Consider the following 27128-nt stretch of genomic DNA (forward strand, 5'->3'; position numbering starts at 1 on the left):
AGCGAGAGCCTTTCCTGGACTGGCCTTGGAAACATCTGGGCTCTCCTGGAAGCAGGGACTACACTAGACTCCCCCGCCTTCCCGGCAGATGCTGCAAGCACTTGTCCCTGCTTTATAGACTCAGGTCTGGAAGCCGAGAGCCGCAGTCTAAGGGTGTGGGGGGCCTTTTGCACAGTAGTGAAGCCACAGGCTAGGGGCCAGACCACTTGGCACTAAGCCCTGTGCTGCCACTTCCCAGCTGTGCGACCTTAAGCAGATCACTCCACCGCTCTGGACTCACTCTTCTCATCTGAAAAATATGGTTAGAAATAGTGCCTACTTCCTAGGGTTGGTGCCGGGAGGAGGTAGAATGGTCCAGTAGAGTGCTGTGGGCTGCTGTCGCCATGGCAAGTCTTCAGGACACGTTCATCAAGTTGGAGGGCTTTTGGTGTTCCAGGGCAGCCTCCCCACAGTGGCAGAATCCCCAGCCAGGCACTTCCTCAAGTCACTGCTTGGATACCTCTGAGGGTAAGAAACCTGCTCCCTCTTAAAGCACCCTACTCCACCTTCAGATAAGCCTGTTTCTCAGACCGATACATGTTTATCTGAAGTCTCTCCCAGACACTTCCCAGTTGGCCATGGTTCCATCCCTGTGGTCAAACAGAGCTCATCTAGCCCCTCTTCCTCAAATAGCCACTGAGATCCCGTGAAAACCACTGACATTACCCCCTGCCTGTGCCTTTTAACCATTCCACCAGTCCTGCCTTTTCCTGACAAAACACCTTCAATTTCTTCTAATGGTTACTGAATGATGTTGTTTCCAATGCCTTCATTTTTGTGGTTTCTGTCTCGGGAACGCACCCTGTGCTTACGAATGTGACCTGGCTCCATGTGCATGGAGTCCCTTCCACGTGCCTGAGACACAAAGATGAGAAGACATCATGAGGCTCAAGATGCTCTCAGCAAGGCAGGGAATGGCATTCTGGAGGGAGGAGGGGAGGTACCGCACGCACTGGGGTTGGAGGCACGAAGCCAGAGAACTGCAGGGTGTATTGCTCAAGCCTAAGGTATAAACTGGGAGTTATCTGAGATCAAACTGGGGAAGGAGGCAGGTGAATTTACCTGCAAATGACAAGGAGTCACTGGGTGACTTTCAGCTAGAGAGTGACACATTCCAGTGTGTACTTCAGGAAGAGCATTTTAAGTGCAGCTCAAAGACTGGGCAACACTGAAAGCAGGGAGACCAGTTGACCAAATGACGAGGACCAAGGGGCCAGAGAGGAGGAAAACGAGTCATGGGCAGAAAGGCTAACACTGGCTCTTCCTGTGGGGGGCAGGACAATGAGTGACTGCTTCCCTGTGTTCTATAATTTCTCTGTAATAAGTATTTTCTGTTTTCTCTATAATCAGCATATATTATTTATACAGTAAGAAAAATGTATTCATGTCTAAAGATACTAGGAAACCAAACCAGCAGGACTTGGTTACTGAGTGGAAGGAGGAGCCTAGGAAATGAGTTTTCTAGCCTGGGTGCTCAGGTGAGCGACGTGGCCCCAACCTGGGTGGGGATGTGAGAAAAAGGGCATTTGCAGGAATTCTTATGGCATTGCTGACAGCTCAAGTGACGCCTACAGGCTGCTTTCACTCCACTTGGCCTCTCTGCAGCCTATGCAGTGCCTCTGTCCCCTGCAGGCCCTGAAACTCACCTGTCCCTTAGATACCTACCTGGGAAGCAGATGTCCGTGCAGCAATGCTCACCAGCACTCCAGGACAGCAACAGCATTTATTTAGATGATAAGTTTTGTCACTCCTTCAGTAAATATTTACTGCATGCCCACATATCCTCAGCACCAAGCCAGGACTTAGTGATAAAATAGGGAGAACAGGCACAGTCCCTCCTCACAAAACTCAGCCGAATGTGAGAGACAGATATAAATGTGTTAAAATCCCGTTAAGGAACATAACATTTCAAATTGAGGTGCGCGCTCCAGAGGAAAGGAAATAGTTCCAAGAAGTTATAAAGGAAATATCTATGGTCTGGGAGTTGGGCGATGATCCCTGGGGAAAGAGATACTTGGGCCGAGCGTGAAGGATAAGTAGGAGGAAAGTGGGGAAAAGCATTCCAGGGTAAAGGGAACAGCATGTGTGGTGGCCCTGTGGTGAGAGGAACAGGAGCTTATTTGACTCTCTAAAAGAAGAGCTGTTTTACTGGAGTGGGTTGGGGAGAGGCAGTGGGTGGAGAGGTGAGTGGAGCCAGACCCTACAGGGCCCTTTAGGGCACAGTCAGGATCTTGATCTTCATCCTAAGAGCAGAGCAAGGTTCCAGCAGGCCTGAGGCAGCTTGCTGAGCAGCCCTCCAGCTGCGGCCTGGAGGGAAGCCTCCCAGTGAGTGTCCCTTTATGTCCCATACCCGCCATTCTCTTGCCATGGGAAGCTGTGGGACTCAGGCCTGCTGAGATGCCCCTCACGCCTGGGTAGCCCAGATTTGGGGTTCCCCCAACCTCCAGGAGCGCTTGGAACACATCCCCCACCCCACGCCCAGCAGATGCCCTGAAAGTCGCTTTGCAGTTCAGTTCTCAACTTTCTTTTCCGCGTACTCTAACACTAATGTGTGTACGACTTCCTAATTAATGGAATCATTTCCATCTGAAAACATCTTGTTCTAATGGGAGGCTGCAAGCGCTCTCATTAATTCACAGGTAAAATCATTCCAGCTTTTCGCTTCTTTTTTTTTTTTTTTTTTTAATCTTTTCAGCTTGGCTTAATAGCTGAGGAGAATTGTTCTAATCAGCCTTGTGAGAATCACACCGCCAGAATGAAAAGCACCAACAACGGTCTTGGGGTTTGGGGAGGGGGTGACCAGCCTTTGTCTACCCAGGGGCAAGGGCAATGTAAAAATGTGAGGGTGAGACGCCCTACACGTAGAAGATAAAGACACAAAAAGTGACCTGTGTGGTGTAACTAGGAGGGGGGTGGCCTGTCCTGTGTGTGTCAGCGGAGGGACTCGGTGACTTTCTGCACCACTGGCTCTGCTGGAGGGAAGGAGGAGCTGCCTCCGCCTTCTCACCTGGCTTGTGAAGACTCACTGCACTTGCCTGGGCAGGAATCTCACACGCGACTTTCTCAGGGTTTGGTGTTATCTGGGGGTGACTTGTTGGTAACCACCTTCTTGCCATTTGCAAATGATTTGCAGTGTCTGTTTAAATGAGCTGCATCCCTAGTGTGTTATTTCTGATGTAACCGAGCTTAGTAAGGCGGGGGGGCCTTCTCCCCATAGACCACAGTGCAAGCCCCAGACCTCACCACCAGCACCCATGTGCCCAGCCAGGCTCTTCCTTTACTCTTTTTTACCGAAGGATCTGGGTGTGTTTCAGAGTTTCTTTTCTTGTGGTACAAAGAACATAACAAAATTAATCGTTTTAACAATTTTCAAGTGTACGGCTCAATGGCACTAAGTCTATTCACATTGTTGTGCAACCATCGCCACCATGCAGCTCCGGAACTTCTTCCAGTCCCACCATGGGGAAAACCTAGAGGATAAATGAGTCCCTGCATGGCCGTCTTGAGTCCACCTGAGCTCTCACTGTCCTGAGATTCTGCTCTAGGAGAAAAAGATGCTCAGTTGTCTCTAAGATGGGGTATTACACAATTTGATAGTTATGGATGAAAACAACATGTTCTTCCCTTGGAAGTACAGCAGCTGCCAGTCCTTTGCTTTGGATGAGTCTCCAAGACAGATTTGGAGTGAGACCAACCTGGATTTAGACCCCTGCACCGTCAGTCCTTGGCGTGTGGCTCTGAGCCTCTGTCTTCTCATCTAAACAACAAAGGCTGGCAGATCCTCCCTTGCAGAGTTGTAGGAAGATTGCATGAGATCGTGTCAGCACGGCACCCACGGTGGTGCTGGGTTTTAGTGAGTGACTCTGTCCCCGCAGGTCTCCAGGTGGTTCTGAATTCTATCATCAAGGCCATGGTCCCCCTGCTGCACATCGCCCTGCTTGTGCTGTTTGTCATCATCATCTACGCCATCATCGGCCTGGAGCTCTTCATGGGGAAGATGCACAAGACCTGCTACAACCAGGAGGGCATAGCAGGTAAGAGGGGCAGGCAGCCACGCTCCCGAGGCCCTGCCTTCTATCGATCCCAGCACCATTCCCATTGCGGGCTACACCAATGTGACCAGCAGAGCCCAGGGAAGGCCCCCTCCGCTCACACACCTGCTGGGCCTGGGTAAGTGAGAGGCAGAGACCCATATCCTTTTTTTCTCAGTTCCAGTTTTTGTTTTAATCTCTGTTAAACCAGCCTAATGCAAACTACGTTCAGCATTTTTCAATAAGCGACACAATTTGGGAAACATTTGAATAATTTAGAACCTATCTTTTGTCAATCTGCCACTTTTCAAGCCAACTCTGAGTGTTTTAGGAATCAGAGCTGAGCTGGGGATGCTGGTCTCTGCTTCTTGGGCACTTCAGTGTGGCTGGCCATTGGGAGCCCTTTCAGGGAGCTGCTCAGCCCTAAGCAGCAGGCTCTTCCAGTACCGCTCTGAGATCTTTCTACCTTCGTGGTGCTGATTCTGGCCTCTCTGTAATTATTGTTTCTGCTTCTCCATTCACAGCTGATGCCCCAGTGCCCCTATCCCAGGTGGGAGAGGAGGGCAGGTGGGAATCACTCCCTTTGCCAGCAGCCAAACTTCCTTCCCTCCAGGAGAAGGCTTAACTCCACCCCATGACTCCCAGTCCCTTTCTTTTTGAGCCTTCCCACTTCACGGTCCTTCTATAAATCAATATATTTAACAGCAATGCTGGCTCATTAGGTACTTCCCTGCATGGCACTGGAGTTTTGGCTTGCAGGATATGCTGCAAGCTGCCACTAAAGCTACTAACATCACAGCTTGGCCTTTTAAAGAAACATTTAAACAGAAATTGACAAGGTTTTTAAACAGACATATAAAGCAGCTTAACACAAAGAACTTGTTGAAAAAATATCCCCCTCCCCAAAGGGGCTAGCTGTGTTAAATGTATAAGATGTTTTTTCATACAGCAGGATCCATCATCTTAGATTTTGGCATCTTGGTGGAGAAAGGGGAGCATCATCTGCTGGGAACAGTAAAGGATACCTAATTTTCTCCATCGACCCCACACCTTATTCCCACTCAGTGCCGGCATTCAGTTAAATGGGACCCCTCTGGCTTCGCTGGGGTGAGGAGGGATAGCTTCCAAACAAGAGGGAGTGAAATTTGTAGCAGAAACCAAAGTAGATTATTTTCTATGTATCATCTGGTTTGACTGGATGGATTAACTGTGTTTTTGTGAGGTTTCTAGTTTATTTCCACATTGCTACAGTCCTAAAAACAAAACAAAACAAAAAACCACATACACAAAACATACTCCTTTAGACGCAGAATCACACAAATGTTTTCACTTTTTTGATGGAAGTCTGTTTAACAGGAGACTTTTTTCACTCTAGAGAGAATTTCCAAATTACTTGGGTCATAATTGTATAAAATAAACTATCATGTTTTCAAAAATAGAATCCTTGTTAAATTGGAAAAAGCAGGTCTTGTGTGTAGCTAAAATTCTGAGATTTTTCAGCCTTGCTTCAAGAAATGCAACCCGTATGTGAATAATATTTTCCTTTTTAATTAAAATCCTTCCTTTTATTCAGGTTGCTTTGTAGCTAGCTCAGAACCAATAAATTTATATGAATTGTGTGGCTCTGTGAGAGCTCATTTTAAGACTCTGTAAGAGCTGACTGTGGTATGTCTAAAGCTGATGCAGTTGTATTAAAATTATCAATGACCCATTTGACCCAGACTCCTCAGAAAGTCACAAACATGTGTAGTCTCAAAGATTCCCCATCAGTTCAGCAGTGAATGATGGTGACGCCCTCAGCAACAAAATGTAGGAGAGCAAAATGGTGGAATTCAGCCATCGAGCCGAAGACAGCAGCCCCACTGTGCAATCAGATGTCTGTGTACCACAGAGCTAAGGAGGGCAGCTCCAAAATGCAGGTGATTTCCATCATCCTAATGGGAAAGCAGCCCAAGTGTGTTTTCTGACTGTGGTGGGATCCTGCAAGGGCCTTGAATATTGGTTGGAAGTCCTGGGCTTTGCTACCAGGCCTCAGTGACCCTGGATACTCTGAAAATGACAGGCATGGTAGACAAAGAAAGCATGACACAAAGAGGGAGCCATTCTCAAGGCCATAGTCTCAGGGCCCAGTGAAGAGGTCACCTCAAGTACTGAACCTATCATGGCCTCCCCTGTGTTTAGGACAAAGACAAGACTTGGCTTCCCGAATTGGAACGGCCAGTTTAGGATCACATTGTCCACCCTTGATAGTAAACCAGGAAAAGTGCCTGAGAAATTGCTCTGACCAAGAGACTCATCAGATTGTTTATGTGTTGAGTTTATCTTTGTCTGCAAGTTCAGAAGAGAAGTAGGCTTCTGTCACGAAAATGGCCATGAGTCACAGGGGCCAAGGTGTCAGAGGACAATGACAGAAGTGCTCCAGAGAGAGGGGCCCTGCCAGGCTCCTTGAGAAGGTGGCCTCACTCATTCGCCTGAGCCAGACTCCCTGCTGGGAAGCGGGGCCCAGGACACAGCTGCAGAAGCCTGTCCTCTCAACCTCTGCAATCAGAAGCTTGCCTTCCCTTCGTTCCCAAACCTGCCATCTGATCACAAGCCAGGACCCACTCTGTCACTCCCAGCACAGCACAATGCTGCTGCCATTGAGCCCTTGTCCATCCACATAGTCACCAGTGCAGACAAGGAGAGAAAATGTGCAAGAATCCGGACATATCCATGCAGCTGTGGAGTAGAAGACCAAATACTTGTAGGCTTTCAAATCAACCCCTAAGTGTTTTGGAGAGCTTCACATAAACTTTGGAATGGGTGGTTTAAATTTTTTCTTTCTTTTTTAAAAAACTTTCAGGTTTTGGATTGATTGAATTACCGTATTTTCTGAAAATTTAGATTACACAAAACTGCTTTGTGAGCCTTTGTTGTAATTTTTGATGAGATTTACATCAAATTATTTTTATGGTCTGATCATTATTTCACAAACTATGAATTTTATGTATCTCTAGATTTCAAAATACATTATGTTTTGAGGCGTGTTTCCAATAAAATCCACAAAGATAGCTCTGGAATTATCCGGGTGAACCATGTTCTGCCTCACGGCTGCCCTTCCAGAGAACAGTCCCTGGTGAAGATGGTCTCAGAAGAGGCAGTTTCCCTAATCCCTGAGACATCTGCAAGGCACCTTCTGAGCTCCTCAACAGACACATCACCATATGCCGACACCTTTTGTTTCTGGTTGTCCATCTGTTTGATGGTGCGCTGAGCCAGGTCACTCTGAATAGCTTCCCAAGCACAGTAATTACCCCCGAGACTGGCACAGAATTGGTTGGCTAAAACCTAGAAATGAAATCATCTTCATTCTATTCACTCCTTAAAGTTGAGTTTCAAAAAAGTAATTGATTTTTGTCGTTAGTGATTTCTCCTTGGAATCACTAACTGGAGCTCTCCCAAGATTTCATGTTTTTGTTGTTACTAACTGTGTTTCTAAAATCTCTCCTAATCTTCACCTCCATTATTTTACCAAAAACTTAATTTAGGCTTCCCAGAATGACTCTACCTCTCTTCATTTCTGTTTTAAAATGTAGAGCCAGCATTGCTTTGTTTCTTTCTCCAACCTTATGTTCCCACTTTCCTCCCTGGGACTTCATGACTCTGCAAAAGAAAACCAACACATTTTTACGTTTGAGCAAATTTCTCCTCACCCTAGAGTGTGTGTGGCTAGGACCTGCTAATTTGTATGTGTTCACATTTTTTCAAGTGTTCGCTTTAATGCTTTTTATAGATACCTATTTTTACCAGACCATCTTCTTAATTGTTCTCAAATCTTTTTTATTATTGTTCACATCAGATTTTAAATAGCAGAATGGCACTAGAGCCTTTAGATAATGTGTCTGAATCTCATCCCGTTCTCTCGTTAGTGAGATCACTTCCCCTTGGTGCCATTTTCTTTTTCACAGATATTAATAAAATCCCCAGAGATGTTTTCCTGCCTTGAGGACACTCAGAACTCCCTTTGGCAGCTTTCTCCTTTCCCTCTTTGTGATGTTTCAGGAATTGGGAGTGCAGGGAATGCTGTCAGATGGGCAGTCCCAATGTCAAGGTTAACTGCATCTTTATTCTGCTAAAAAAACAAAACATGAGAAAAAGATGCAAGCCTCTCCTTTACTTTTTCACCCTCTCTCTTTGTGCCATCTCTCCCATCATTCCAGCACTTTCATCACAGTGACTGAACACGTCTCTCTAGAAAGCTGTATCTAGAATGGGTGAGAACCCAACAGAATTAATGATCCACTTGGCTCATGGTTTTCTGGTCTCTCAGCTCTCAAATGTTTAGGCGCTTATTACCCACTTTTTCGTGTCTTATTTAGGCTTAAGATTTACATTTTAGTCTCCCCTTTTTTTGTAGCATCACACCCAAATCTCTAAAGATTTCCCATTTCTGAAAGTCACAAAAAGTTGTAATTAGAGGACTGCTTATTTCAGCTGCATTCATGGAACCCTCCTGGGAGCTGGCCCCTGAAATGAGGAAATGGCATGAACAGTGTCTCTCTGACAGTTCAGGGACCAGCAGTGCAGACCTTTGCACCTTGATCAACAAACACAGGACGCACACACAACTTTAAGCACCGGCCCAAGAATCCTCCAGGAAGCAGCATTATTCATAATAGCCCAAACCTGGAAACAGTCCAAACGTCCATCAGCTAGTGAATGGATAAACATATAATGAAAATACACTGCTCAGCGATAAAGAGGAACAGAGCCTACTGATATATGCAACAGCACGGATGAAACTCAAAACATTATGCTAAGTGAAAGAAGATGGACATAAAAAGTCTCATAGTGTGTGATTCCATTTATATGAAATTTTTAGAGGAGGCAAAGCAATGGAGACAGAAAGCAGATCAGGTTGCCGGGGGCTGGTCATGGGAGCAAGGATTGACTGCAAATAGGTGCAGGGGGTTTCAGGGAGTGGTGGGCGTGTTTTAAATGGATTGTAGTGATGGCTGCTTGACTATGTAAATTTACTAAAAATAATTAAGCTGTACGTTTACATTGATGAATTCTGAGGCATATAAATTTTAAGTCTATGAAACCAATGGGGTCAGTGGGAGAGAAAGAGAGGAGAGGAGAGGAAGGAGGAGGAGGAGGAGGAGGAAATGACAGAGGAGAAGGAAGAGGAAGTGGAATTGACAGAGAACAAGAAGGAGGAGGAGGAGGCCGCAAAGATGACCACGAAGGCAATGGTGACAATGAAGAGGAGGATGAAGAGGAGGAGCTGCCCCTGCTGCTGGGAAGACACAGTTGGGCACATGTTTTCAAGCAGACTCTATTCTCCTAAGAATTATCTCTTACTTAAGGATTCATATTTCTCTTCCTGTCTTCCTCCTGGGAGTGAACAGCTTCAAATTTAAAGCCACCAACTGAGAATCAGCCAGCTGACCAGTCATCTTCAATGCAGAGCCTATGTGCTATAGGCAAAGTAATCACACGTGTGATTGTTTTGATATATATAAAACAAGAAAACAATCCTGGGTAATCTGTTGCCTCTACATGAAGAACTATAAGCAAATTCTCTCTCTCTCTGGGAGCCTATTTTCATTGTTAGAGGCAATCATTTGTTTGCTGGAACTGAGGCCTCTTCCGTCTGTTTTTGTCATTACTTTGTCTAAAGACAGAACAATGTCTTTGATTGCACAGACTTTTGTAAATTCCACACCATTACCTTCCATAGCCAGAGCCAAGACTTTCTCAGTGTTTTCCCATAATGGAATTTCTTAGATCAGTCAGGTCTTGTTTAAATTTACCAAAAATCTCCACACTCAAAATATAAATCACATCTTCATTCATTAATTTGCTGGGAGCTATTTCCAGCACGTGGCATTAGTCCAACTGCTGCCTTTAGCCACAGACGTTGTGTTCTACTATTTCCTGACAAAGCCCCGTCCGTACTGAAGAAGCATGCTCCCTGTCACTCACCGCCGCTCTGTCTTAATTAGAGGTCAGAACATGATTCTTCTCTTCTGAAAGGTATTCATGCTGGAGAGCAAAGGGCAGAGCTGTGAGGTCCCACATGACATGCATGACAGTCAGTAGTGTGTCCTCCTAGGCTGTAATGAAAATGGCTGCAGGTCATCCCTCTCCCCTGTAGTCAGTCTATTTTCCATCTTTCACCTGTATTAGGCTTTATTGTAAAGTGACTTGCATCCCCGGCAATGTATCCTCTACTGTGTAATGGAGCCATATAGTTAGAAAGCACTGTTGGATGGGATTGGTTGGCTATCTATGTGAAGTAGCCATTGGATTGATACTGTCCTTATGCTAAATCCTGGTATTCCAGTAAATGTCTATAGAATTCTACTACCAAAAAAAAAAAAAAAAAGAAAGAAAGAAAAGAAAATATGGACTTCCTATCACTTTCTGGGTCAGCTTCCACTTGCAGTGGTGGCATCATCATTGTTTTTTGATTGGCCATTTGATTATGATGCTGACATATTGCAACACAGTGGCCCTACTGTCTTTGAAATCAATTACTGAGATTAAAATACAGCTTTTACAACAGTGAGTGGAAAGGACTGACCTTCTAAATTAGTGACAGCCTAAACGGAATGTCCACTTTCTTATCATGCTTAATCCACATCTAGGGGACCCGATGTAAACGTGTCTTGCACTATTGTTGTCGTGGTTGCTTTGCCCATCCCATCAACCTCATCCTGTCACTTTTCTCTCTGACTTCTTTCTCTGCCCACCTCTCTCCCTCTCTGTTGCTCCTGTCTCCTGTCTTCCTCTGCCCATTTGAGATGTTCCAGCAGAAGATGACCCTTCCCCTTGTGCGCTGGAAACAGGACATGGGCGGCAGTGTCAGAATGGCACGGTATGCAGGCCCGGCTGGGATGGGCCCAAGCACGGCATCACCAACTTTGACAACTTTGCCTTCGCCATGCTCACAGTGTTCCAGTGCATCACCATGGAGGGCTGGACGGACGTGCTGTACTGGGTACGTAGCAAGTGGGCAGTCAGAGGGCAGGGGCACAGAGGCCATGAGCCCTTCCCTGACACCTCCCTTTCCCCTCCTCCCCATGGTCAAGGGGTCACATACACATCTTGATAGAATGGTTGATGAAGAACTTCTTCGATTTCTTCTAGGTCTTGCCTGAGAAACAAGGCGTGAGCTTTTCACCCTAACAAGTCCCCTCCCCTACCTGCCAGCCTTAGGGAAAGGTTATTTTTCAGTGCATCCCACCACAGTGCAAAACCCTGGTGTGCAGGCATGGATGAGCTGGCCAAGCTGGCACAAGTGTTCCGTTCAACTCCTCCTCCCATGCGGAGTGCCTTCTGCCCTCATCCTTTTCTTGCCCCTTTCCTCAAAAGGGAGCTAGAAGGCAGAATTATGAATTCTTAGGGTGAAGAGAAAAAGTCAGTCCTGGTCTTCTGAAAAGAAATTATATAAAGAAACCATTTTTATTGAATTATGTAGCATTGTGACATGCTGTTCAATTTTTACTTTCTATTTTAATATTTAGAATAGACCACCACACAAATGCATTGGCAGCATTTTCACTATTGCCAAAACAGGCTGCTGGCCATGTGATGCCTATTTAGAAATACACTTTTTAAAATGTTTATTTTACTTTGAGTTCTAGGACAAATGTGCAGAACGTGCAGGTTTGTTACATAGGTATACATGTGCCATAGTGGTTTGCTGCCCCTATCCACCCCTCATTTAGGTTTTAAGCCCCACGTGCATTAAAAATAGAAATACCACTTCTCGAGAGCCACCCAATCAATAGTAAATCTTCATTTACCTTAAAGTTGCCCCTTTTATTATCCAGTAGCCAACACAACTTTGCCAGGCTTCGAGCCTCTAAAGTGCCAGATTTTTAAGCTGCCTACCCCGCAGGCAAATCCACACTCCGTATTTGAGCTGTCTCCATTCTGGCAAAGTCCATTATTAGGAAAAACTCCAGAAAATATATTCTTCAGAGTGTCTCCAACTTCAGCATGAGAAATTACTTGCCAGAATCCAGTGTTGTCCTCCAGAATTTGGGCGAATAAAGCATGCTGCCAGTCTTAAAAATACCATCTCCTTCAGAGTTTTGCAAATAGGCAAATTTATTTGGCCATCGTGAAAACAATCTAAGAGCCTGCTCAGGAAACAAGTCTACAAACCAAAGCAGGGAAGAGTGAATGGGGAGCGAATGCTTCCCATTGAGCAGAGCTGCCAGATCAAAAGGAAACCATGCCAGGAGAGGCGCTGACTTCTTCCTGAATCGAAAGGAAGAGTTTTGTAACTGTACAGATATGTGGTGCACAGTATTCTATCATATGATTTCTTTAAAAGCTCGATGTCCTATTGATTCAAAAATCCTCTTTCTGAGTTTTTATGTGATGGACAACGTGCCAAAACCCAGTGTTGCTCTGACATGTGTACCTCTCTCTGTAAGTGATGATTTGAAACTTGCCCAAGGACCTTGTACCCAGCAAATATTTCCTGAGTGTCCTTGCATGCCAGGGGTGCTCCTAGGCTCTGAGGATTTAGTCATAAACAAGATCCAGTCCAGTCCAAGTAGCTCAGTCAACTCAATTCTAAATCGAATTATGGCAATGTGGCCGGACCCGTGCCATGGCAAAGCTGCCGTGTTGTGACAAAAGTCACATCCCCTCTGCCTCATACTCAAATGAAATATTGGAAAACATTTCTCAGGTTCATGATCAATAAGAACTTTGTTTTGAATAATTTGTAAGACAGAGAGGAGATGAACTTATTACACTTAGGCAAATTTACAGCTAGTGCTCGACTTATGACCACGGTCGGGACCGCGGACCGTTGGTAACACGATTTGGTCGTAAGTTAAGTAGGCTATATGTACAGTTGAAATGGTGCACACGGAGATGGTAGCGCTGCCGGAAGCTGGTCCGCACTGTCATATGCCCAGCTGGGCAACGTTTGCACTGCCAGACGCGGAGCAGTCATGGCTAGCGATTGTGGTCATAAAGTCGAATGGTCGTAAGTTGCATAGGTGGTAAGTCGATCGATACCTGTATTTTGTTTAGCAAAGCAGACCAAATTCCCAATTGGCCCTAACTGGTCTTTCTTCCTCGTGTGGGTCCCTCTGACCAGCCACGGAAGGAAACATCCTTCAGCCAACAGGCAGTTTCTGCCTACAGGCCATAGAATAAATGATTGTGTGGGACTGTGCTTTGGGGCCTCATCCCATAAGCTTCAGATCCATGCCTTCCATGGCATCAAACGGAGGGCAAGTGGCAGAGGAGGGTGGGTGGAGGGCAGGAATAGATATGATTTCCTTTGCTGATGTATTTTTGTGTTCTTCCTTCACCACTCCCTTCTTCTCCCCCACTACAAGTCATTGATGCCCCACCAGCCAGATGTGACCCAAAGAAATACTGTCATAATGACAGCCGGAGCGGGGAAGCAGAAGCAGCAACAACTGCAGCCACCAATTTTCAGCAGCTGTGTTGTGCCTTCTCCCCTGGGGTGCGTGTGATAGAGCTCAGGCTGGGAATGGAAAGAGTGTCAGAGGTGAAGAAACAATCCCAGGCGCATGGGACATGCCTCTCTCTGATTTTCCCAGCACCTTCCTAAAACGTCCGTGTGTGTGTGCATCTGTTTGTGTGTGCACGCCTGCATGTGTGTATCCACACACGTGCACATACACACACCTAAAATTGAAACCTGGGTATTCATGATAGAAGCCCTTCCTAGCCCAGTGCTCCTGCTTTCAATTTCTCTAATTGCTTTGACCTTTCTATGGCCGTTTCTTCCTTCTTCCTCCCTCTCCCTCTTCCTTTCTCTCCGGCATCCCTCCTTCTTAGCCTCTAGGCCAGTATCTCTAAAGCACAGACTCTCAAATCACAGAATGTTTTAGCATCAAACATAAAGCTTTGTAAATATAAAAATACCCAAACCTCCCTCCAGGCCATTGAATTAGAAGCTCTGAAGTTGGAGCCCCACGATCTGCATTTTGAAAAAGCTCTCCAGGTGATTCTGATTTCCAGGCCAGAGTTTGAAAACGCTGCAGATGTAACCTATTGAACCTCATGGTGCTGGTATGATGCTGCTGGCTTTGAATTCATCTAGGGAGATAGTTTCCATGGGGAGGAAGGGGAAGTAAGGTCTTTAACTCAGAAAAATGAATTGTCCTTCAAGCACAAAGGGCAAGTCTAAAGGACTTGAGAAGGAGCAGTCAAGATTTTCAAGTATAGTAATGCACAGAAACCCCAGAGCGGCATTCATTCTAAATCACCAAACAGCTGGAAAAGAATAGGTCACTAAAGCATCAAAGAAGCGATTGGTCAGCCGCTTGAGATGGCCTGAGACAGAAGGGACACGGGAGGGCACCTAGCAGAGGGCAGTGCTTGCTTCCTGTTGTGGGTGTTACGGAGTCTCTTTCTCTTTTCCCCTAACACCCATTATTGCATTCCATTGTTACGATTTTGAAGAGTGGACTAAAAATAAAATCAGACTTGATCAAGTAACACCTGAGCATTGCTTCAGCTATGAAAGCCATTGACCATGCATTGCGTTGAGGCCCCAACAAGCCGAGCAATTTGCTGAAAACATTTCTTCTACTTAATATCCTGTTTGAGGAGTGTGCAGATGACACAGTAAGGAAGGGCGGGCACCAGGCATTTGGAAACTAAACAAAACTCGGGTTTGGGATGTGGTTTCCTTAGGAAATTACTTAAGCCAAAGGCTCATCATTTCTTCTCAGAATGTCCAAGCCTCTTAAAAACAAATGAGTAGGTGTGAGGAGTAGGATCAGATAAAAAGCACTGGCCTTCTTCAGAAGCGGTGAAGCACCAAGGAGGGAAGAACCTAGCGTGTAATGTTATCATTGGTTTCCATTCTTACTTACACGTGTTTTTTTGTTTTGTTTGTCTGTTTTTCTCAAAAATCTAAACATCCCTACTCTTGTGCATGTAATTCAAGCTGGCTTGTCTCCCATGGTCTACACATGTGCCTTCTCAAAGATGGAAGAGGTTGCTGAGTCAACCTCCTTTTTAGGACCTTGTCTGTAGGATTCATAGGCATGCTCTGAGAATTCAAATTGCTTTGAAACTCTGAGCATGACCTGTTTACACATTGCAGGCAATCACAACCAGGTGACAGAAACATCCATCAATTAAACATGTTTTCAGTGCTGACTTTGTATTCAGCACTTGAGACAAGCCCCCTCCTCATAGGAAACACAATGACATGGCCACTGATCTGGGGTTTGGGACACATGCAGAAGGTTACAGGTGGGAATGGTGGGAGGGGGGCAGCAGCTAGGCTAGGCATCACACTAGAGAACTGTTTCTAGCTCTTTAGGAATCTTGATGTCTGAATAATCTTGATGCTTCATCAGGAGCATTCTGTTGACTTCTGTCCACCCCGTGCCCTTCTGGGATCCCCAAGAACATTGCGCATTGTGAGCCACAGTAAAGAGCCTCTGGCCTGTGCTATCCGGAACCCATGTCCCTTCCCATCCTATTGGGGCCGCCCTCTTCCTGACACCACCCATTGCCCCTGCATTTATTTCTCCATGATCAGTTCTTCTACTGATGTTTTTTAAAGTTAAAAATTAAGCTTAAAAATAAGCTTATAAAAAATAATGAGAAATCATGTAAAAGAAAGATTCTTAGAGTCACAAATAGTGTCTTCTCTAGTATCTGGGATTTGATGTTTTGGTTTGGCCAACAGGAGACCCTTCGAAGAAAAGTCTACTGAGTTAACTTTTCATAAGTCACTTGTCAGCTCTGCTCTTCATCTTGCCATCCCACTACGTGTCTGGATGTGCAGAGAAGGTATTCCTCCTAAATTCACACACACACACACACACACACACACACACACACACACACAAGACAGCTATTAATCTGGTCTTTGTGCTGCTGAAATATCCCTTGTTTATGACAAAGGCCTTTTGCATCCAAGCAGGTTGAATTTGGGTGTTTTACCCTATTTTTTTCTACTGTATCTTCACAGAGCCACCTTCTTTCACTACAGAATATAGAGTTGCTGAAGGCTTCATAAAAGGTAGAGCTGAATTCTGCTGATGACCTAAGAGTCATTCTAAGTGAGGAGCAGAGAAACCCTCGAGTATCCTAGAAGCAGCCCCCAGGGCCCTTTCTCAGGCATCGGAGTAGAGGCCATGTTAGGACCTGCTCAGGATGGGTGGTGCCTGACTTTTCACCTGCTTCCGTGCCACCCACTCAGTGCACCTGTTGCCTAAAACAGAGAATCCCTGATCTAAACAGTAAACTGGCTGTTCAGAAGCATATCGAGGAAGAGAGTCAGCATCTTTCAAAGCCATTCTTTATTTATTTATTTATTAGGTTTCACTGTATTTATTTTGTTGGCATTAGATGAGTCCTTATGATTCTATAATTTAATTTATCAGACATTTCTTGAGCATTTGCTGTTTCCTGGGACAAGGGGTGTGGGAGCACAGAGAAGAATAAGGCCTACCCAGGCAGTTCAGGTCTAACGAAAGAGGTGTGGGCTGTGTGGAGGAATGCAGCTGAGCCATTCGGGGCAGTGCCCTCTGTGGGAGCAGGACAACCCTGAGGGGCACAGAGCACTCCAGGACTAAGTGGGGCTTTGCTGGACCAGGAGAGAAGGCTTTCTGCCTGGGGAGAGCAAACTTTGTCTCAGTTTGGGAGGCTGCAGAGACCTGGGTTTTAGATTCTCTTGACATTGCTATGCCTGTGAGCCAGCTGTCCTCTGCACAGGTCTTCAGATTGGGGGTCGCCACTCTAAGAGAGATCCCAACCTCACACATGATGTCAGTGCATAAGTCCGTCTGATTTCATGGATTTTTAAATATGGGGAGGAACTTCTTTTGTTGGCTCGCCTTGGTGCTTGGAGCTTATTGTTTTCTTCCTCCATGTAAACTAAGCTTTTACCTGGGCTCTGAGACACTCCTGGGTTTTCAGCACACAATAAGCAGGGGCAGGGGTGGGGAGGAGCCGGTCGGAGCCTGTTCTGCAGCTTCCTGCTCACTCGGTGCTCCAGTAGGGCAGCCACCTGCCCGTGTTCCAGCAAGCAAGGTGACATAGGCTATGAAAGCCGCAGGTTGATGGGGCTGTTGCCCTGAGCTGACGCGTTCACTGGCAGCAGCAGATCCCGTCCCCCAGTGACACTCCGTGTAAAGCACCGTGGCTTTCACAGATTTGCACCTCCTGCCTTTTGATGGCAGGTGTCAGCCTCTTTCTCCACATTTGCTGAAACTATTCAGTCTTTTTGGATCCACAGTGCCTGTGCCAAAAACCTTACGGGAAAGGTACACACAGCTTGAAAACCCATGGAAGGCTGCTGGGCTGGAGAGTGGCCTTGAGGAGACGGGCTAGGGAAGCTTATTCCCCTATTTATCTTTTTGAGGAAAGATAAAAGGTGGACTTGAGGGTTTGAGTCTGGGTTCCCTTCAAGGAATTAGATGCTGGTTTCTGAAGGGTCTCTGGGAGTTTTCATTCAATGCCCTCTCCCTTTGTAGTGAGGCTGTTTCAGCCAAGGCAGGGGCCGTCCTGCCAGTTCCTAGGCCTGGATCCCCTCAAGGCTACAGACAATGAACCAAGGAACATGACTTAATAGTTCTAGAAGACCTATCCTTTATTTCACCTCTAAATAAGGGTATCGGCAATCTGGGCCATTAAAAAAAAAAAGTCTGACTTTATTCTTTGTCTTCTTAATAGCTCCATTTCAGCTGCTTTAGGACATCAATTTCATGACTCCAGGCATCGCCCTACTTCAGAGCCACCCAGCTTTATGTGTTCTCTACTCAGCCAGCCCCCCAAAGTAGGTGGCCCAGAATACAGAGGAAAAAGTAAGAGGAAAATGAAAGGAGAACTTTCCTTTCAGACCAGAGCCAGGCAGACCAGAGAATCGCCTTCTGTGGCAGCCGAGCCACAGATGGTGGGGTTCTGAGGACCACCCTGGCCTCACCCTCTCCATCTCTCATCTGTTCTCCTGCCTCCTGCCTTCACCTGCTGTTCCCCATCTTGAACCTCTAAAAATCCAGCCCACAGCCCAGGAGGGTCCTCTGTGAGCTCACATTCTAGCATGGAAGTCAATTAGCAAATAATAAATGTAATAAATAGGTAACAATACAGTTATCAAATGGGAAGTGCTCTGGGAAAGCAGAGCAGACACAGGAAAATGCATGTGCTCAGTAAACCCATGTTCAATTGAATTTCACTATGGCATGGCCAAGTGGACACACATTGGGAATCTTACCTCCTCATGAATCTTACCTCCTCAGACACGATATTTGCACTATTCGCAATGACTATATTGGGTGAATTTTCCTACCCAAAATTTAGTAATATCAGATATATATCAATGAATCTGTAAGGAACATATTGGGATGTAACACTTCAAACCAGTCAGACTAGCCAGACCTCTCAGTACTTCTCAGTCTTTTATTTCTGGCAAGCAGAGAACATCATGTTTATCCAGCCTACTTAGTCAAATGCATGAGGCTGCTGAAGCTATGAAGCCCAAGGGCTGAGGGCATTAATATCCTAGCTGCCTGAACTCCTTTGAGGCCCCTGGGTGGGAATTGTGAGATTGTTATCAAACTTGAGATACCCAGAATCACCTGGGGAGGTTAATATGCAGACTGTGGACCACCCTGAGATGTTGGGGGAACGGAGCAGGAATCTGCTTTGTTAACAACTCTGCCAAATGTTTCTGATACTGGTGGCCCTGGGACCACACTCTGAGGATCACTGCTGTGCAACCTTGCAGAGGTACCTGGCGAGCCACAACACTTGTCTTGCTACATTTGAACTTGGGAGCTGTGACGAGAACAGTGCGATCAGTGGTGCTCAAGCGTGCGTCAGAATCACCTGTAAGGCCTGTGAAAACATGGGTTGCTGGGCCTCCCCCACAGTGTCAGGGTGAGGTCTAGGTATATGCATTTCTGAACAGGTTCCCAGATGACGCTGAGGCTGTTAGTCCGTGGACCACACTCTGAGATTCATTGATGTGAATCATTCAGGATGCTTGTGTGCTTTGGAAGTTTAGGTTTCTATGATCTAATTTCACAAGGGTAAAGTTGGGCTCATTTTTAAAAAGGTAGAATTTAACCCAGTTTAGTCAGAAAGCATCAGAAGAGATAGATTTGAGAAACTAAATCAGAATAAGTTTCCTCACCACTGGCTGGAGGGTGGATGTGAAGATAAATTGCAGATAAACAGCTGTTCAATTTATCTTCACATCCACCCTCCAGCCAGTGGTGAGGCTGATAAATGTTTAGTCATAGCTTCTTAGGAGCAACAGGTAGAGGAGGCTGATATACATTGTTTGCCTATCTCTGTGGTGTAAATATTTCCACCATGGTTAGTTTCAAGCTACCAGTGTGGTCACTGAACACGAAGCTGGGAAGAGATGTGCAACAGTGAGCTCCCCACAACAGCCAGGAGCCAGCTCTGGGCACCACTGCCTCCGACTGCCATAGGGGTTTGTGACTTTTCAGGGCATTCTCCACCATTCAGTAGTTACCGTCAGTTTCCATGTCAAGGACCATTTCCATCTAAGCTGTGGCTGCAGTCATAGGACCTTTCTCGGAATGCATAAACCAAAATGATTACCTCTCCCCACCAGTGACCCGCGGTGTATGTGAAGCACTGGGGTTTAGCCTCTAACTTCTGGGCTTGGCCTAGGGTCCAGGTGGCAAGCCCTTGAGGAAGGTTATCTTTCCTCACACATCCTCTAAGGTTTCAGTTCTCCAGGCCTGTCAGCAGGAGCTGCGCACTTCATACACGAAGGTCAGGAGCCTTCAGGTGCAACCAAAGGCTTAATGTCCATGCAAACCCAAGTGAGCTAAAACCATCCCATGCTGAAGAAAGTATTTTTTGAGGTGACCCATTTTCTCAGACAAGTGAATAGAAAACACTGGAGAAGTATTTGTTTTCCAGAAAATAACACAACAGAGAGACAGAGTGATTCCTCTTGAGGCAGAGCTGGCCGAGGTCCCCTTCGGTCACAGGAGATCCTTTGAACATGGGTGATGCCCTGGGTAACACGGATATCCTGGGGCACATGAACAAAGCCCACATTCAGCCCCATCTATCTCCTCCAGATCTGCTCACACCTCTGCCTGCCTCTTTGCTATAACCCAGTTCTGCTTCTTTCCTAACTTTCCTTCGTCTTTCCAGATGCAGGACGCTATGGGCTATGAGTTACCCTGGGTGTATTTTGTCAGTCTGGTCATCTTTGGATCCTTTTTCGTTCTAAATCTGGTTCTCGGTGTGTTGAGCGGGTAAGCTGACCGTTTCTATGTCCTCTCCACAACGCAGCCGAGCAAGGTCTCAGGTTCCACTCCATCCATGCCTGGGGTCCTCAGGGACGGGACCCTGACAGGCCCAGGAAAACCACAAAAATGTTTCTGTTCAACCACAAATTCTGACCCATTGGCTGGGTAGGCTGTTTGGCCTCTGATTTGCAGCTAGAGGGTCCCCGGGTCCCGGAGCTGCGTGGGTCAGTGTCCCGGGAGCCAGGGACCAATGCTGGCCGTGCTCGGTTGCTGAGTGTGCCTCACTAACTATCATTCCATTCTTCCAGGTCAATGATGCCGTAGGAAGGGACTGGCCCTGGATCTATTTTGTTACACTAATCATCATAGGGTCATTTTTTGTACTTAACTTGGTTCTCGGTGTGCTTAGCGGGTAAGCAGGACCAAGGAAAAAGGTCTTGATTTTTCCATTTATTTTTATTTCTTCTTTCTGCTATTCCTGGCTGCATTCTTTTTCTGACTCTGATGAACCTGGGATAGGGGTCAACACAGGAGCCTTGAAGTGAATGTCCTTGTCCTGGCTGGGTAAAGGATCAGATGTGCCTCTGGTCTTGGTGGTGAACAATGGAGGAGAGCTGGCTTCACCACAAAGGCTGGGTCCACCCAGCCCCTCCCAGCCTCAAGCAGCTGTCCAGGCAGGAAGGGCACTTCTCCTTGTGCCTTCATGGCCTCTGGTGAGCAGGCCTGGGGAAGAAAAGACTGGTTTAAAACATAATCAAACAAAGGCAGACTCAAAATCTAATTCTCTTCCATTTTAATTCATAGACTGAGCAGCGTATCTCCGAGTTTCCTTTTCTGAATGGAAAGGACCCTTAACTGTTTAAAGCCATAGATTATTTAAGAATAAAGGAGATGGGATGGACTTTCCTCTAATTTTATCTAGTTGGCTGCAAGTATCATATCTACCTAACTTCAGCCCTTGCTCAGATGAAGTTAGAAGTGGTAGAAGTAGCCGGGCGTGGTAGTGCACACCTGTAGTGCCAGCTACCCAAAAGGCTGAGGCAGGAGGGTCGCTTGAGCCCAGGAGTTCAAGGCTGCAGTCAGCTTTGCTCACGCCACTGCACTGCAGCCTGGACAACATAGTGAGACTCTATGGTAGGAGTAGCATGTGGTGGGAAGGCCAAGGAGCCCTGAGGATGGCCACCTTTTCACCATGGAAATACGTGGGATATTTCCTTAGCCCACCGTCTTCTTCAGAAGTCCACACCAGCCATGCCAAGGCCTAACACCTAAATGCTCCTGGTGACCTGCTCATGGGTGACCCACTCTGCTGCCTTTGTCACGTGGGGGAGGGGGCAATCTGCTTCTACTCTGCTTGAGACCAGTCAGCTGCTTTGCAGAGTCTTTCTTAGATGTCTAGAGATGTTAATGCTGGCAGAAATTTAGGTGTAAAGAGAAAGATTGCTCCCCACTATCCCCCAGTGCATAAACTGGGAGCGGCTACTCTCACCTCCTGCAGCTGCCCTAATGCAGTGCAGAGCAGTGGGCTTGGCCTTCAGAGCTGCATGGAGGAAAGGATCTCCTCCCAGCCCTTCCACCTCCCATGGAGAATGGCCCGATAGAGACCTTGATGACAAAATGCCTTTTGCCAAGGTGAAGCCACACGGGAGACTAGTGCCTCCAATGAGGGATAACAATGATGAGCAGCACAACATAAGTCACTGATTCATTGCCTGGAAAGTAGAGAGGTGTTCAGTTTTATGTTCAAACACAAGAAAATGTCCCTGTGTTTACATGTGAATCTTCAAGGAAAGGATTGAAAAAGTCAATCTCATCACCGTGAATCAAAGCAGAAATTGTGGCATCCCAGCTCTGCCCTTGCTGGGTGCATGATGTTGGGTGGTTTCACCGTTTTAAATCTTAGTTTCCCCAACTGAAAAAGTGAAGATGATAATTCCAATACCTAGGTGGCTGTGGTGATACAATACGATCACTTTCAGAATACTTAACACAGTGGCATATAATAAGTGCCCGATAATGGTGCTGTCATTACAACGATTATTATTTACTGGTGCCTGTAATAACTGGAATTGCAGAATCATCAAATGTTAGAAGTTCTCCAGCCTTTCCTCTTAAAGATGAGGAATTCGGCCAGGCACGGTGGCTCACGCCTGTAATCCCAGAACTTTCGGAGGCTGGGGCAGGCGGATCACCTGATGTCAGGAATTCAAGACCAGCCTGACCAAAGTGGAGGAACCCCGTCTACTAAAAATATATAATTAGCCAGATGTAGTAGCACATGCCTGTAATCCCAGCTATTCGGGAGGCTGAGGCAGAAGGATTGCTTGAACCCAGGAGGAAGAGGTTGCAGTGAGCCGAGATCGTGCCATTGCACTCTAGCCTGGGCAACAAGAGTGAAACTCTATTTCAAAAAAAAAAAAAAAAAAAAATGACGAGGAACACAAGCCCAAAGATGTTAAGTGACTCATACAACGCCGCTTCCCTCGTAAGTAACAGAACCAGAGCCAGCACTCTGGCACTGCCTCCCATAAGATCTATGATGAATGAGCTTGAACTGCAACACAAGCCACAGCTCAAGACTTAAAGGAATGTAACTCCACTTTCTTCTCCTAGAGATTGGAAACCAAATCTGAGCAAGTAACCCCCTGCCAGGGGCCTGAAGTGGAGAATGAGGGCTGGACCCTGAGCTGAGCTCCCTGAGCTGAGCTCCCCGAGCTGAGCTCCCACCCACAGTCATTCTCGGCCCCCCAGAGGAGTAATCTTCCTGGTGGAATCAAAGCAGCGACGTCAAATGACAGAACCTGCTGATGTTGGAGAAGGAGCCACTTCGAAGGCCATATCTTGGCTGATTCAGCCTAAATGTGCTAGGGTGTGTTTAGACACCTCACCCCAAACCTGGAGTTTAATAATACTCCGAAATGTCGGTTGACTCAGAACAAGGAGAGTAAGGCTATTGAACCTCAGAACCTAGGAGTCTTTGAGTCTGTACGCTGGTCTTTCCTGGAGACCTTCCCCAGCCTCTCTTTCCTGGCCTGTTCTAAAAGCTGCCATCTGCTCCTTGCAGCTCCTGAATCACTGATAGAACATCTGCCAAGGTTTCCTTGGCCAGGGGTCTGCCCTGAAAAGCAAAGAGGTATGTGTGGGTGAGCACCTCCCCTTTCTGATTTAAGGAGGCCTCTCATTCTGTGTCAAGGGCTGGCCACTCTGAATTGCTTGCCCCTACCCCATGCAGTGACAAAGCTGGAATCGGGCTTCTGTTGGCTGACCACTCAGAGGCAACGGTTTCCAGTCAGTGTCTTGATTAGCCAGGATGAAAGAATAGTCACCCACTCACTGGGTACAGATGTAGTCCACCATGCAGTCAAACACCCACTTATTCATCAGACTTCTGGTTAAACTTCCAGAAGCATTCAAAAAGGTCTCACAGCTCCATGAAATTGACTGTCACAATGATAGCATTAACAGTCACTAGCATGCTCTGTGCTCCTCCAAGTATTGACTACATTAGCTCAGTTAATGCTCATGGCAACTCTGTGAGCTGGTGCTACTCCTGCGGCCATTCTACAGAGAAGGAAAGTGAGGCTTAGCGGCCAAAACGACCTCAATTCCAGCAGGTGAAAAATGCTGGATGCACAGTTAAGCCCAAGTGATGTGAATCCATCACCTCTATCCCTGACCTCTGTGGTGCACTCTCCCCAAACCCATGTGATGGGTGAATCCCATGTTTTTAAATGACAGGCAAGAAGTGGGGTGGGGAAGAGCAGAAGCTGCAGTAGGAAGGGTGAGAGGAGCAAGCAGACAGGCACAGAAGCAACCAGCGCAGGCTGCGGGAAACAGCCAGCGGGCACATAGAATCCCAGCAGGAAGCTGCGAAGGCACTGCCCAGAGGCCTGCGGCAGCGCAGGGCTCTTTAGCAGAGGGGCTGGCAGCCCTGCAGATCTTCATGGCCCTTGAGAGACAGCAAAGATGCTGAGTAGCACTGCAGTCTTGGAGCCTCCTGTGACTGAGAGAAGTGGGTGTGAAACCCTATATTTCAACAATTAAGGAGACTATGATTTTATCTTCTAGCACAGTAGTTCGCCCTCATAAATTATGTCCCTCAGCCACTAAGAAAAGGTTGAATGGTGCTTGGTGTGTTCTGCTCATGAAGGTAGAGAAGACGACTCCATAAAGCTTCTCTGTAATGCGGTAGAAGCCTTTGGACACTGGACTCTAGTTAGTTTTTGGTTTTTAGCAACTGCAGACAGAGGGCTTGGGAAGTGCGCCTCCAGTTGGCAAGAGGCCCACCATCTCTTACAAAGATCGTCATTCCATCCCTCTTCCCATTGGGAGATAAGCCTGTCTTGTCCCCAAAAAAGCAGAAGACCCAGGAAGGAGGTAGGCATTTTACGGCCAGGAAGTATCACTGGACCATGGCCCCACAGTTAAGACACAATATCCAGGCCCAGAAGAAAGCAATGAAAGGGCAGGACACACGTGCTTTGTGAATGGGAGCAGAAGAGACGGCCCAACATACACAGTCAGTGCCCCTTATTCATGATGGTTACATTCCATAAAGTCACCACGAACATGATCTACAGAACCCTCAGACGTTGGTCCTAGAGGAACTATAGGGTTATTTCCTGTGAGCCTCTGGTCACATTTTGTCAACCAATCAATACATAACCTTGTTTTAAGTGAGCTTCTATTTAAAGATGCCTTATTTGATATATATGATTGATTCATTAACATTAAACTCATTAAACCAGCACTGTAACTCGCACCTGCATGAAGCTTATTTAATCCATGTTTTCTCTGTGCCGCACATCACAGCCTTCTTACACATAGTGACACTGGGCAGCACTTGAGCATTACGTTTGGGGCCATTTTAAACAGCAAAATCACCGACAAAAAGCACAAAAATGTGAAAACATGGCACTAAGTGGATGGTGAAAAGGACACCTCACAGTATGAAAGCTGAATTGGGAAGGCAGAACTCTACATGCCGCCTTGTGTGACCTCGGTGGGAACACGTAGCGTTTTTGTTATCTGCACACGGCCGCATATGACTAAAACTGCCACAAGTATTGATTCTGGAGTTACAAACAAATTTTGGTGAGCAGGTGCATTTGTAGATGTGGGATCCACAAATGAGGAGCCTGGGCGGTATCAATGATCAAAGGGGCTAGCGCTCTTCGGGCTGTTGTTGGATTCCACATGCACCGTCCTTACATCACTGAGCCCTGGCCCCTGGCTCCCCACACCACCCCTCATTTTTCATGTTGGCCGTGGCTGGCGAGAGATGCAGTCCTGCCTCATGACAAATCCCACAGCTGTGACTGATTGTCTGGCCAGCTGCAGTCCCTGGGCCCGGTGTAGCCTGTCAGGCTGGGGCTCCATGTCTTCATTAACTCAGTCCCCAGAGCAGGCACATGGCTGGCATCCAGGCAAGGAGATAAAGAGAGCCAGGCACCACCACCAGCAGGTCCCTTACCGCATGGGGACTGCCAAGGGAAACCTTGGCTCACCTTCCATCCAGCCTCAAGCCCGGCTGTGCCTCACACTCCATGGGAGACAGCCATGCTCCAGATCTGACTAAAGCCCTTCTCCATCCCGCTTACACTCCCAAAACCCATCCTTCCTCTACAAGGACAGTTGTCTTCAGGCCAGGCAGAATCACTAGTGTTCTGTTTCTCCCGCTGGATGTTTATCTTAGATTCCCAGAGGCCTTGGGGTACAGACCGTGAACTTCATTCCATGGGGCCGATGCTGTTGAACAGGACTGGGCCGATTGTCCCTCCTCCAGTTGAGCCCCAGTCCTATTCTCCCAACCCCAAAAGAAGGATGGGCCCATGTTTTGTAACCAGAACTTGATCCTCTGCAAAATCACTCAGAAGAGCTGAAGTGAGCCCTTACAAGGGACTGTGAAGCTCATTCAACCCCTTGCAACTCCAGACCAAACCCACCCCAGAGGGGTGCAAATGGAGGTAGGCAGAAAGACAGTCAAGAGAGGAGGCCTTGAAACAGTTTTTGATTTGCATAGGGAGAAAAATGCTATATGAAGTTACTGTCCCCAGGACCAAGACTAAGTCCCTGAAGGCTTAACCAGGTATAAGGGATGAGAAGTTAGGGGAAGAGAGGGTGGCATCTCTCTACAGTCATCCCCAACATGGAAGGAGCAAAGCTTCCCTCTCCATTGTGAGCTGTAAATCTGTCACCTTTTCCCTAGCATAAAACTCCTTGGGAAGGAAATGAAGATACCCGCTAGTTGGCAGAAAGCCCGAGAAATAGCAAGTTCAATCCAATTAGAATTGGATTCAATCAAATTTAAGAAGAAAATTCAATCCAAACCAGAGCATCACTAAGGCTGCAGTTGAGGAGAACTGGTTAGCTTGAGAGCCCCCACATTCTCCCAATTAAAAATTTCCCTAGACCCCAGCCCAGCCCTAACCCTGTCTCACCATAAAGATGGTACATGCTAAAATCAGTGCTCTCCCAAGTGGCATAGGCCAAATGCAAGCACTAGGCAGTGCATGTGCTGGTGGAGCTGCCTCACGTGATGGTAGACTCAGCAGCAGAGCCCTTTGTCCTCTTATGGTTTGTGGTGCTGTCCCTCCTTCCATGGTGCCTTTCCTAGAGTGTGGCTTGAGCCAAAAATTCTCTAAGAGGCCTCTTGCCCTGAACTACACCTTTACTGTTGAGAGAGGAAGGCATCGTGGCTCCAAGAATTAACCAAGATGTCCTGTGCATGTACACACACACACACATGCATGTACCACCAAGGGCCTCATTCTCCAAAGACTGCATACACACACACACACACACACACACA

At 46.8% G+C, this 27128-nt stretch overlaps 1 protein-coding gene and 1 long non-coding RNA gene across 32 annotated transcripts in view; one reads left to right on the forward strand and one right to left on the reverse strand.

Annotated features, from left to right (window-relative positions):
• Positions 1–27128, forward strand: part of CACNA1C (calcium voltage-gated channel subunit alpha1 C) — a 705432-nt gene that overhangs the window by 499356 nt on the left and 178948 nt on the right. For 15 of the 31 annotated variants that reach the window (XM_017545496.2, XM_017545502.2, XM_037744594.1 and 12 more), the window contains exons 6-8: positions 3915–4073; positions 10859–11055; positions 20626–20729. In XM_017545496.2, coding sequence (XP_017400985.1) covers positions 3915–4073; positions 10859–11055; positions 20626–20729 — 460 coding nt within the window. Of the gene's footprint in view, positions 1–3914; positions 4074–10858; positions 11056–20219; positions 20324–20625; positions 20730–27128 lie in introns of all 31 variants that reach the window. The other 16 variants (XM_017545494.2, XM_017545500.2, XM_017545495.2 and 13 more) reach the window with 4 other exon arrangements.
• The window catches only part of LOC119473712, an 8168-nt gene continuing 1832 nt past the window's right edge, over positions 20793–27128 (reverse strand). Inside the window, exon 3 of the long non-coding RNA XR_005202934.1 lies at positions 20793–21027. This is a non-coding gene — a long non-coding RNA (uncharacterized LOC119473712). The remainder of the gene's footprint in view (positions 21028–27128) is intronic.

Source organism: Cebus imitator, unplaced genomic scaffold (genome assembly GCF_001604975.1).
Source record: "Cebus imitator isolate Cc_AM_T3 unplaced genomic scaffold, Cebus_imitator-1.0 Scaffold179, whole genome shotgun sequence".
Classification (NCBI taxonomy): Eukaryota; Metazoa; Chordata; class Mammalia; order Primates; family Cebidae; genus Cebus; species Cebus imitator.